General features: G+C 36.7%; 2 protein-coding genes and 3 long non-coding RNA genes across 5 annotated transcripts; 1 reads left to right on the forward strand and 4 right to left on the reverse strand.

Annotated features, from left to right (window-relative positions):
- On the reverse strand, positions 1,921-3,542 carry LOC104739435. The gene is made up of 5 exons (XR_759978.1): positions 3,090-3,542; positions 2,890-2,995; positions 2,609-2,653; positions 2,444-2,534; positions 1,921-2,258 (listed from the first exon to the last, which is right to left on the reverse strand). It is a non-coding gene; the product is annotated as an uncharacterized LOC104739435 (long non-coding RNA).
- Positions 5,740-7,587, reverse strand: LOC104739436 (protein STRICTOSIDINE SYNTHASE-LIKE 3). Its single transcript, XM_010459783.2, has 4 exons — positions 7,256-7,587; positions 6,902-7,180; positions 6,463-6,630; positions 5,740-6,297 (listed from the first exon to the last, which is right to left on the reverse strand). The coding sequence occupies exons 1-4, from the start codon at positions 7,585-7,587 to the stop codon at positions 5,895-5,897; spliced, it is 1,182 nt and encodes a 393-aa protein (XP_010458085.1). The 3' UTR covers positions 5,740-5,894.
- LOC104739437 (succinate dehydrogenase subunit 6, mitochondrial) lies at positions 7,838-9,520 on the forward strand. Its single transcript, XM_010459784.2, has 3 exons — positions 7,838-8,112; positions 8,786-8,888; positions 9,145-9,520. Exons 1-3 carry the CDS (start codon positions 7,933-7,935, stop codon positions 9,297-9,299), a joined length of 438 nt encoding a protein of 145 aa, XP_010458086.1. The 5' UTR covers positions 7,838-7,932; the 3' UTR covers positions 9,300-9,520.
- Positions 9,504-10,166, reverse strand: LOC104739438. Its single transcript, XR_759979.2, has 4 exons — positions 10,025-10,166; positions 9,871-9,939; positions 9,666-9,767; positions 9,504-9,594 (listed from the first exon to the last, which is right to left on the reverse strand). It is a non-coding gene; the product is annotated as an uncharacterized LOC104739438 (long non-coding RNA).
- Positions 10,365-11,664, reverse strand: LOC104739439. The gene is made up of 6 exons (XR_759980.2): positions 11,585-11,664; positions 11,413-11,500; positions 11,116-11,342; positions 10,846-10,910; positions 10,458-10,759; positions 10,365-10,385 (listed from the first exon to the last, which is right to left on the reverse strand). It is a non-coding gene; the product is annotated as an uncharacterized LOC104739439 (long non-coding RNA).

Here is a 12,489-nt window from a genome sequence, read left to right on the forward strand (position 1 = left end):
ATGCTTTATGTTTATCTTTGTACGTACGCATTTATGAATGTGTAAGCAGAGGAGCTGATGATGGCAGTGAAGGCGAGGAAGAAGAAGAAGATCATAACCTTACATATATATATTTATACATGTATCTATGTTCCTTTCTTTTCCTTGCGCAGAATTCAGCTATAACTTCTTTGCTTTATTCTCCTAATAAGTGTAAGTCTTTTATGATTTTCACATTTGAACCTAAGTATTTAGAAGAATCTTCTTTACGGAGATTGTAATATAAATTTCCACTTTACTCATTCTGAAAAGGTGTAGCTTTTTTGTGTGGTCACAATTTTATACATAATATAATATTAAGTAGTTCATGGGAGTTGTAAATAATACAACATGAGCGGTTAAAAAGGTGTGTGGAATTAGATTTAATGATTCTATATAAACTTCAATTAATATATAAATTTTGAAACAAATAAAGAGTTTGGATGTTTGGAATCTAGATGTTTTTGTGTATATGTTGAGATCTATATATATATGTGTACAATTAAGCACATGTACAGTATATACATAGTAAAAGATAAATTCCATCTTGGGATATGATATATGGTAACTTTTATGGTGCTGAGATAAGTCTGAAACTCACTCATTCCAAAGAAACATTCTTTGCAAAAAGCAAAGGCGTTCACTTGGTTGTTTTTAATAGTTCTTTAAAAATAAAAAAAATCAATGCTCGTGTCTCCTCTTGTCAGCCACAAAAACTCACAATCCGGTTGAGTATCATCATGATTAATACTATGTCACACTTTTATTCTGGTGATCGGCTCACTGTTTCAGGAAATCATAAGCAGCGTGAAAAACTCTGGTTTTTTTAACCGTTGCAGCGGATGAGGCGGACTAGTGTTCCGGTCGATACCGTTTTTTATGGAAAAAAGAATTTGGCACATAACGATTTAATAATAATTATCTATTTAAGAAAATTTAACAACTAGTTCGCTAGTGTATTTATTTGCAGTGATCGTTTTCAAGATTCGAAGCCATAGAATCGATCGACCTTGTCGTGTTGTTTTAATAACATGGAAGATTTGACTTTGTCAACGCATACTCGTTTTGTGAAACTTTTGTAGTATGTGGTCAACATAATTTTTGCTTGAAAAAAATAAAATAAAAATAAAATATGGACTCTTTTTATCAGTGGCTACTGAATAATATAACAAAAACGTTTGTCTCTTTTAGTTTAATGTAATGCAGTCCTTATACCATATATAAAAGTAATGCTATATAGATATTTTTGTATAGCTAGCTGTGGTCAACTTTTGCTAAAAGAATGCCACTTTGAAAAAAATGACTCAAGCATAGACCAAATTGCAATCACTACTATCTTAGCTATAGTTTCCACGTCAACATCAATTATCTATTCAGTATACGTTCTAATTATAACTTACATTTTCTATTGTCTAAAATGGACACTAACTCTATGTAGCTTGTGGCTATGTTTAATGATAATCATCTCTCGTATAGATACATCCACCACTCGATAATTTTGGTTAGGAGATGTGGGGACCTGTCCAATGTGTGCAACAGTATTCACTACAACAAATATCTACATTGATAGCAGTAGAGAAACGCTATAATACGTCATTTATAGCTCTTTCACAAACGCTATGTTAGGCCACTGTTATCGTAGGTACCACACATACAATAGCGCAAATACAAATGCTATGTTAGAATCTTCTACCATAGCAGTAGTGAAATGTTTTGTTATTGCGTTTATATAATTTTTTAAACTAATGTAATAAGTCATTTTTCATGCTATGTTAGGTAGGAGCTTCTACTATAGCTCTATTAAACGATTTATTTTGCAAAATTTATTTATATATAGATTTCATATTTCATAAATCATCTATATATATAACATAAATATTTTAACCAAAAAGATGCCATACATAAGATCATACCAAGTCTTATACTAATATCTTAAGTGCAGCCAAGTATTGAAATAAAATATAACTAACATCCTAAGTGCAGCCAAGTATTGAAATAAAATAAAACTAACATCCTAAGTGCCACCAACTAGATCTTGCGTTGAACTCCATAACACCAACAACCGGATCTTCACGGCTCTAGCCACACCATCCTCATCCTCCATCGCTTTTACTTATTAAGAAAGTAGGAAAGCTATGTAATACCTCCAGTAGACTTATTCACACATGGCTTTCATCCTCGTGAGTTTCCTCTTAGAAGCTTGAACACTTGGTTCTAGCCTTGATATCCAATCTCCAAACCTGTATAAAATCCATTTGTACAACACAAAACCTTAGTGAACTTTTAACCATAATGGTCTTAGACAACATGTTAATGCAACAAAAACTTCATAATTCACGTACCCACACCAACAAGACTACTAGATGGTAATTCTTGTACCCACACCAACAAGAAAACAAGATGTACCCACAGATTCTTTTCTTACCTTCAATTCCATTAGTATGTATGAGATTTTGAAACAAAGCCTTCTTTCCTTGATGGTTCCTTCACTATCACCCATCTCTCAATGCGAAAACCTGTAATGTAGTTAAACGTTTAGAGAAAACAACAACCACAATAATGTACTAACTAAACCATTCAAAATGCTAACCTGTCTCGTGATTACAAGAAAAGAGAAGCTTCTCTATCTCCAAACCTGTGTGACAACAACAAAAATTAAAAATTTGGACCACAAAAGAGAAACCAAACAAAGTTCAGCACTTTCCCCAAAATACCAAAGCAGTAACACTAGTGATAAATCAAAAATGTTTTAACTTTCAACCCAAATAAACTTAAAGAGAATCACACAAAAAAACCCACAAACTTTGCAACAGATATGAGAATGTGTTGAGTTGTTTCGTTAGGATTTTGATAAGGAAAGAGAGAGCTTACAGCGGAGAAGATACAAATCAGCAGAGAATGTGTGAAAGGGCGTGAATTGCCTCCTCGTCTTTTCCTATCTCCAAACAAAAGTTTGGATCTCTATCTCCAACAAATTCTAAATCAAATCCCAAAAACCCTTACATGAGAACGAAATTGAAACTGATTTTTTGGGATAACTACTCAAATCTAAGAAAATTGAAAAGGCTTACTTGCAAATCGCGATTGTGTGAGAGCGACAGATAACAAGAGCGACGAAGAACAAAAATGTTGTTTAAGATAGATCCCTTTCAATATCCAATCACACACCATCACAGTAATTTCATCAAACACATGGTGTGCAAATGACCGTGAAGCTCTTAGACAAAAAAAAATGACATAAAGGGAGAGAGAGGGGACGACACAGTGAGAGAACAAAGAAGATGGATCGAAAGAGTTAAGGGACACAGTGGAGAAGAAGAAAAAGATCAGAGACGACAAAGGGTATATGGAGGAGAAGAGGATCTAGCTCATGAAAGTTTTTTTCTCTTCTCTAAACACCTTTTTATTTATTTTTTAATGAATTGATTTTGGCACATAAAAGGTTTTTTGGAGTAAGATCTGAAAATTTTCACTAAATTTTGGCGGAGTAAGTGATTTTATCTTCCCACTTACTGATTATTTTGTCATAACATTGTTTTAGTGCTATTATAAAGTAATCAAAATAAAACATTCATCTTTCATAGCAGTTTGGGAAAATAAGCTATCTTCTACTGCTATTAATGTAAACTTTTCTTGTAGTGATTAGAGACACTTACGTACACCTTCCATCGTCCATGCACACACATTTTAATTAGAATAAGAAAAATATATACGAAAAAGCTTTGCATATACAATTGAATTAAGATATGTATAAATATATGAGGGAGAGAGGAGATGACAATTTTTAATGAAGGGTCCAAAAGAAAAACAGAATCTGAAACGTCAAATCATGTTGGTTGGGGTCTTTGTTATGTCTTTGGCTGTTTGTGCCTCTGACGGGTCTTGTCCACAACACTTTAAATGTTTCCTTTTCTTTTTTTTCACTGCCTTTTTTCTTCCTTCATTATAATTATGTTCTTTTGTTCCAATCTTCATTATCACGGTTTTCTTTTTCTTTGTTTGACGTTTGTTTACGGTAAATTTGTTGTTCGGGAACAATTTAGTCTAATAACACAAAAGTACACAAGAATGCATTCTATGTGTCCATAACAATTTTGCTATATAATTTGCCAAATTAAGTCCATATAACAAATTAGAAACGTGGATAGGTACAGCTTTGTCCTTGGTCATTTTATGTGTTAATTAGCTTACATTATTGCAGGTGACGCATAAATGACATAAAACAAATTTGACATAAACCATGTGAAATTCGTTTGGATGAATTTTATAATAATTCTAATAACAATAAATTTTGGTCATGTTCTCTTTAGTGAATACGATTATACTATATTTGTATTGCTCTAGGCCTAATTTTTATTTTCTTAGTTTAATATAACCCTGACATTTTTTTTAATAAGCACACTTTAAACCTTACCTATTACATAATTAATCCTAACAATTTTATGAAATTCTATGCTTAATTCTATCATTTGTCGTATTGTACCCTTACAAACATTTATAAGATTTTATACTAAATTTTTTAAAAATTTTATTATTTTTAGCAATAGTATCTCATAACAGGCATTAATATTCAGACCAGTGAAATCGGTTATGAGCATTATTGTAGCCGGGGGATGATTATTTTTTTTACCCAGTGTAACATATCCAACGAAATGCTCATGAGACCCGAGAGTTGAGAAGCCCTAATTTGTAATGATAGAAGAAACTGAAAGAGATAAGACCATGTAAATTAAACCCTAATTTGTAATAGGTATAGAAAGAGGGAGAGAGAGATATATAAGAAGATTTTTAACGCATGCAGATGAATGGAAATTATCATAAAACCATTCACTAATTAATTTTGATTGGTAGCCTATATAGGCTATATAGAAGAAGACAGAGACCAAAAAGAAGGAAGAAGATCTCACCGCAAGGGATGTCTCTAATAAGAAGTATCCCAGTGGAAGAGAGCGCTCGCAGGACTTCAACAGGAGTGTCTTCCAGGTCGACGATGGAAGTGATGGTGAGAGGACCAGAGAGTATCCTAAACTCATCAGCACCGTGTCTATCCTCGGACCGACCCGACAAGCACCATAACCATCGGGAATCGGACACCTGTTGATGTCCCTCACCACAGCGCCGTTTCAGATTTCAAGTACTCAGGAGCCGGATATGATCCTTTCTTCTTTATCATCCTTATTTCCATCTTAAACAAACCAACACAATATTAAACTTCAATTCCATAAATAATAAATTCGAAATTCCCTAAGGAAAATCTTCTGCGTACGATCACACATCAGATAAGCAATCGGAGCGATTGAAATCACCGACCTTGTTTATTTATTTATCATCAGCTGACGGGCAGATCGAGGAGAGATCTCGATCCCTAGGCTAGGTAGCCTAATAGCAGTCGAATCGGATTTTAGGACTATATTTAAACTCCAAACTTTGATAACGATATTTGTTTGTTACACTAAAGTCATATACAGTAATATGTCATTAATTAAATGCAACGTGGAATATTAAAGATGAAAAACTATTTTTCAATAATTTCGTTTATTATTAAATTGCGAAGATAGAACATAATTAGACAAGGGGTCAGCCCAGCCCACTAAGAGACTATACGCTCTTTAAGCCCAACAAAATGAGAACCGAATTTATACAGCCTTTACTGCACCTAACTAATCCAGCCATTAAACGAAGGGAGATGGACAGTTTTGAACTTGAAGGAAGCCGATCAAGTACCATTTTGTATTTAATGTTGTTTTGATTGAATGCATCAAAGACAGAGTTGTTTGATAAAGACATATTAATTGATTGCAATCCCTTGCCGCCAACTAGAAATTTACAACTTCACTAAGTTTGATTTTTAGAAAAAAAAGAAAAGAAAGAAGAAACTAAGGCAAGTCATATACAGCAATGAAAGACATCAATACACTTCCCATCCAAAGCTTCCCATCTTTCTCCTCCACTTCACTTACTGCCTTCACCACTTTCCCTTGACTATCTTCCAACACCTTCAACACTTTCCCTTCTTCACTGTACTTCACAACCACACCATGAGGCCAACCACCTACCTGCAGCAAGTACTGGAACTTCACTGATATCGGCAGCTTCAGAAAGAACTTCCTCACCCTCGGGTAATGAGCCATTACATGTGTGAATATGTTGCGGTGGCCGTGCACAGCCACCCAGAAATCCCCATCTTTGTTTGTCCGGATGTTGTCTGGGAACCCATGTAATAGAGCTACCACCTCTGAGGTTCCAGCTTTTTCCCCTTTTAACCAGTATTTCCGTAATCTGAAATGACAGACAACAAAAAATAAGCATCCGAGTTTGTGTTCCACCAGGATCATTGAATTGAACTGATAAATGGAAACAACTTGAGAATCCAGAAGTTATGCCAAGTATATGTAACAGACAAATGATGAGGAAATCACAGAGGAATTAAGATGAAGGACTCACCTTCCAATTGATCCTTCACAACAGATGAAAAAGGAGCCGTCTTTGCCAAGGGATAGACCATTAGGAAACTGGAGATTTCTCACGAGAGTGGTAGTCTCCTTTGTTTTTGGATTGTATTTCAACACCCTCCCGGTGTCTTCCCCCGAGACAATCAAAAGCATGAATTTCCTAGAAACAGCAATCATTATACTCACCACACTAAGAGCAAAATTGGTCAAACACACAAAGTGGTAACTGGTAACTAGGCATCAAAGCTCATTCCAACTTCTTGTAGATTCTCAAAAAGATAACAAAAATCTTTTACTTGTGGATTATACACTTTCCCATTGACTAAGGAATACACAGTTGAACGATAGTGAAGAAGCAAAACAAGATAAGCAAACTCTAAGCAACCCATCAATCAGGAGAGTAAAAGATCAAATCTTTAAAACAAACGTACCTCCGTTGGAAAACAGAGCTGCTATCAGTAAAGTAAACATTGCCTTCCTCGTCAATGTCAAGATCATTGGTAAATCTCAAAGGCACACCATCAGCCTCGGTTGTAAGAGAAGTTGCAAAACCTCCTTCAGGACCAACCTTCATTATCCCCAAATACGCATCTGCAATGTACAAATCCCCAGTTTTCTTATCGAATCGAAGCCCTAAAGGTCTACCACAGATATGTTCATCCTTCAAGTAATCCAAAAGTGACGGCTTTGGATCACATAGTTCTTTTGACCTAATAAAACATACATAAAACATTCAAAAGTAGAGAACTTTACTCGATTGCAAATCGAACTTCAAGAACACTCACCGATTGATCGAAGTAAAGGCGAAATCGGTCCAACGAGAGCCATTCCAAAAGAGAATCCGACCGTCGGCGACACCGGTGTAAGGACCACGACCTAGCGGATCGAAAGCGATACTCTCGGGACCTTGAACCTCGTTGAGAAACCTGATCTGCGAATTCTGCAACAGATTGAGACGGTCTCTCTCCTTGGGAAGCGAGGATAAAGGAGGCATGTCAATCTTGTAAGTTTCAAAGTCGGGGAACTTGGAAATAGAGCTGTGATTGAAAGGATCGATAGCGCAGTAGATCGCCAAGCCGAGAAAGATCTTGGCTACTCTTGTCATAGCCATGTTCATTTTGTTTTTTTTTTTGGCTCAACTGATGATTGGAAGAAGAAGGAAGAAGAAGAAGTAGTTAAAGTAGTAGGCAGTGCTGCTTTTGTGGTTGAATATTTTCATAAAGTTTTGTTTTTTTCTCAATAGGCAAATCTAAATCTGATGGATGACAAACCGGAACGACCCAAGTGTGTACGTGGTGAGATATGATTAGTGGGTTTAGTGAACCAATGGTCTGAGGCACCGTAGAGGAGTGAAGCTCGCCGTCAATCAGAAAAAAAAAAGTGATCTTTTTTTAGGAAAACTGAAAACTTTAATTGGGAGCGAGCAAGAAGAAGATAATCATCGATCGATCTGGAGAAGAAGATGGGAGATTCGGAGTCATTCGTTGGGAAAAATTGGAAAGGATTCAAGGGTTTCTGGAGTGATAGGCTCTCTTTCTTCGATAACTACACGAGGTTCACCAAACGCGACGAGCCTCTTCCTTCTTGGTCTTCCTCCGACGTCGAGGAGTTCATTGCCTCCGATCCTGTTCATGGCCCTACCGTAATTTCTTCTCTCTCTCTCTCTCTCTCCGATCTCTGATAGGCTCTCTTTCTTCGATAATTGTTTTGTGATATTAACAATTTTCGTGAATCGATGATGATTAGCGTATGATTTTTGGATTTAGATCTAGCAACCATAGATAGAGCTCAAGGAGTCCAGTGAGTGAATCATCGTGGCTTGACATTGACACTTAGCTTAAATTATGAGAAAACGAAACTGGACTTTTGATTCCGCACTTGTGTCTTCATGTGTCAAGTTTTTTTGTTCAGCTTGTCGATTGTATTAGGTAGGAGGAATAGGTTATCATTCATTCCAATCAATTTTAAGTTAGAAGAAACTAATAAGGGTGTGGAGGTAGAGAAGATTCAGAAGAAGCAGGAGTTAAATAGACTTAGAGCGAGCAGAAAATGTGATAAGCATTGGGGAATCTAGTTGTATTAAGGGTTCCCAGAGTGTGGTATTTCTCTGATTGATCCCTTCTTTGACGTTTTGGTGCCTTTAGAAATATAAACTCTAATAACATCATTTACCCTTTTCTTGGGACACTTTAAATTCCTTGTATGACTTCTTTCTCACCTTCAGCCCATATGTATGTGTTTGGTTTTCTTACTCAAAATATAGAAGTTTTGGTCCTCTACAAGTTTGGCTTACATTTGTGTTCATGCCTTTCCAGCTGAAAACTGCTAGGGAAGCTGTGACCTTTGGTGTTACCGGAGCTGCTCTTGGAGCTGTTTCTACTGCTGCTATTGCCTGGAAATACTCCAGGACTCCACATGGTAACGCATTTTCTCTCTGTCGATACCTATTTGATCTTGATAAACCTCACTTGTTTTTTTAGACGTACCACAAAACTCGCTATTCAGGGATAAAATGAAATCATACAGGAGTTAACTATACATTGAATAAGCTTGGAATGTGTTATGCTAAGTTATGCAGTTCTCATGGGGCTTACATGTCGCCAAATACTTTGTCGAATTGTATTTTGATTTCTCTTGCTATGTTTGACACCTCTGACTGCTGCTGGTGTGACAGGTGCTGCATTGGCGTTCTTAGGAGGAGGTGTTTTTGGTTGGACCTTTGGGCAAGAAATCGCAAACCACACGATGCAACTCTATAAGTTGGATACAATGGCAGCCCAAGTTAAGTTCATGGAATGGTGGGAACGTAAGAGTCAAGGAAGGTCCTGAATCCTAAACGAAGACTTGCAATAATCATAAAATGGTGACCGTTGTCCATTTCCAGACTTTTTCTTTTGAACCTTCCTGTTCTCGCTTTTGGAGCATGTTTTCCTTGTCTCAATAATCCAACATGCCTCATCGAATGTTTTGAAGATTTTAAGGAAATGAATTGAAAGAAACCAAATGGTTTCTGAAAAAAAGAAGTTAAAGAACGTTGACTTCACTTACTATATGACGCAGATAAAGCTTTCTGTTGGTTTCCCCATTAAGAGTTTATTTACTGAAACTCGCAAGTTCTCTCCATCTACATGACTTAATAAATTAGCTTTAGGAATCCAATATATCCAGAAATTAAACCAAGAGTGTCACACCTACCTTGGAAAGTGCCTGACTGATAACAGTTTTCCCACAGCCAAAAGCACCATGAATGGCACAGGTTCCACCAAAAACAGAAGAGAAAAGGGCATCAAGGACAAGCTGACAATAGGAAAAGAAGGCAATCAACTATCCAGTAATTAAGTGGAACAAAACCAGAGTGAGCACTTCAATAGAGAGACATGCAGTCAAACAAACACATTACCAGAACTGATTGGGCTGGAACTAGTCCCTAAAGACAATCATATTCTGGCAATAGTTCTTCAAAGGCTTCCTGTGAGATATGAAACAAAAAATCGTGAGAAGCCAGCTTGGATAATTTCCCAAAATTCCAGGTCCAAGAGAAGAAACAAACAAACCTTGGATCGTGGTAGAATCTCCTTCAAAATAAGGGCCATTGCTTGGCTGCAGTATTGGCTGGCCCGAAACCTGAGGAGCTTATTGACTAAGATTTTGAGACAGGGAGAGCTAGAAAAAACCTGTGGATGGTGACATAAAGCCTCATGAAAAATTTGCAGCAAAACCCAAAGAATCATCTAATAGAATGATGCTACCATCCTTGTACATCCTGCAATGTTAATTCATGAAACTAGAGGTCACAAAAACACAAATCAGAGACATGAACTACAAACCTGGCACAGCCTCACGATGAGACAACTCTTTTAGACAGCGCCTCAACGAGAGAGAGAGAGAGAGTCAAATAAATCAATCAACGCCCACCTGTTTCACAGAACCAAAACTATAATTAAAGCGAAACAAAGAGATTTAGAAGAAGAAGGAACAAGGAGGTACCTCTTATCAATACCGAAAGCTCAGATCAGACTCACTCCTCACTCCTTAGCAACCTATGCAATATTTAAAACCAAACCCTAGAAACACATTAGTATAGATGTGAAGTAACAAGAAACTCGAAGACTCGAAGTTATATACTCTCAAACCATCATTCCCTCCAACAAGGTCCGTAACCTCCACGATCTAACACAAGCAAAGAAAAACATTAGCTGATCAGTAAGAATATAACAAAGGGAAAGAGGAGACTGTCAAAGAGGCAACATGGAGCAACGACAGATCAAAGACATCCTTCAAGATAATATCTGAGACATAACAGAACAAAAGTTAACTTGTGGTTGTAATGAAGACGGATGGTAATAAAAAGATGTAGCAGTAGCACAGAAGAAACCTTAAAAAGAGATGACAGACCAGAGGTTAGATTTATCATATCAGTCCTCCCGGTGCCTTCACGATCTGCATCAAAGAGAAATACATTCTCGTTAAAAAGACAAATTGAATACCAAAAAATAGTTAAAAAGGACAAAGTTAGGAAAGAATCTGTGGATCATCGATCTCTCATTTGAATGTGGGCAGACAGCAAGACACCATCTAGGAAACACAAGAAACAGAGGACCAACAATAGCCAAATAGGCAAAAAGGTGTATAGATGTGAGGTAACCTGAAAGTTAAACTCAGAAATCAAACGCACTCCCACAATGTTTTTTCTTTCTCTCCGAACCTCCCACACAGCAATCCTGGTTCCTCGTAATCTGCATCAAAGAGAGACATTAACTGATCTAATAACACTAAAATAAAATAAAAGGGAAAGAGGGGACCTTTCGTCAAAGAGGTAAGAGGAACCGACGAAGACGACAGAGCAAAGGCATCCTTCAAGTTCAAGATAAACTGAGACATAAAACAGAACAAAGGTGGAGTTATGGTTGTTATAATGAAGATTTATAAAATCAGAGTGTACCTTTGGGAAGACCTTCAAGGCAAACGACCAGTTCCAACCAGCATAACCACGAACACTGATGTCAGCCTCCCACCTGGTGCCTCATGATCTGCATCAAAGAGAAACAGAGATGTTCACTTATATAGAAAAGTTACAAAAAAAAAAAAAAAACGGTTAAGAGGAAAAAGACTACCTGAAGATATCGCAGAGGAGACAAAACTATCCATCAAAACCATCACCAACCGATTAAAGCATCTTCCTTCCTCCAAAATCTGAAATTAACAGAGCCAAGATTCAGAGTTAAAAATCGCATGAACATAATAGATAAAGCATTGAATGATTTAATTTACAAACCAAACCCTAGAAGAATATCATGAATTAGAGTGACAACGATCAGTCAAAGGCTCAAAGCCATCACCGATCAAAGCCTCCATAAACCTAAACCAACAAAACAAAACAAAAACGACAAGTTAATAACATGTAATTAGAAAAAAACCACCGAACCAAAGAGACAATACAGAATCAAATAGAGATGGGTTTAGATCAAGGAACCTGCGAGAGCGCCATGATCATATCATAACTGGCTTCCAAAACACCTGCAAAAAAACCGTAAGGAACATGAACAAAAAAAAAGAAGTAAATTAAATACGTGTGTGAAGAGGAAGAAGAACAAAAACCCTTTGAAGAAGTAGCACAGAGAAGAAGCGTGTCCATCCAAGGCCATTATCACTCTCAATATCCAAAAATCTGAAACAACATAACAAGTAAATAGCATGAACATATATAAAGCAACATACGCAATTTAGAAACCAAACCCTAGAAAATCCAATGATCGGTTCAGAAAAAAAAAACAGAGACTTGAGTTTTAGAAGAAGAAGAACAAAACCCCTCAAGACGTCGTTAAGCACGGAGAAGAAGCGTTTCCATCCCATCACTGATCCAAAACCTGAAACAAGTACATAACGACAAGTAATTAAATCACATGAACATATATAAAGCAAACAACCGATGCGGAATATTTAAATACCAAACCCTAGAAAAGAAACAAGCACGTGAAATCCAATGATCGCGGTTCAGAAAAAAAAAAAAAACAGAGAC

The sequence above is a fragment of the Camelina sativa genome, chromosome 14 (genome assembly GCF_000633955.1).
Source record: "Camelina sativa cultivar DH55 chromosome 14, Cs, whole genome shotgun sequence".
NCBI classification, from domain to species: Eukaryota; Viridiplantae; Streptophyta; class Magnoliopsida; order Brassicales; family Brassicaceae; genus Camelina; species Camelina sativa.

Excerpts from the sequence above, each read along its gene's own strand:
- LOC104739436 (XM_010459783.2), bottom strand. The coding sequence starts at position 7,587 with ATGAACATGGCTATGACAAGAGTAGCCAAGATCTTTCTCGGCTTGGCG. Across the intron at positions 7,181-7,255 it reads GCCTTTACTTCGATCAATCG|GTCAAAAGAACTATGTGATC; the intron begins GTGAGTGTTCTT and ends ATGTTTTATTAG. Across the intron at positions 6,631-6,901 it reads AGCTCTGTTTTCCAACGGAG|GAAATTCATGCTTTTGATTG; the intron begins GTACGTTTGTTT and ends TGCTGTTTCTAG.
- LOC104739437 (XM_010459784.2), top strand. The coding sequence starts at position 7,933 with ATGGGAGATTCGGAGTCATTCGTTGGGAAAAATTGGAAAGGATTCAAG. Across the intron at positions 8,113-8,785 it reads ATCCTGTTCATGGCCCTACC|CTGAAAACTGCTAGGGAAGC; the intron begins GTAATTTCTTCT and ends ATGCCTTTCCAG. Across the intron at positions 8,889-9,144 it reads ATACTCCAGGACTCCACATG|GTGCTGCATTGGCGTTCTTA; the intron begins GTAACGCATTTT and ends CTGGTGTGACAG.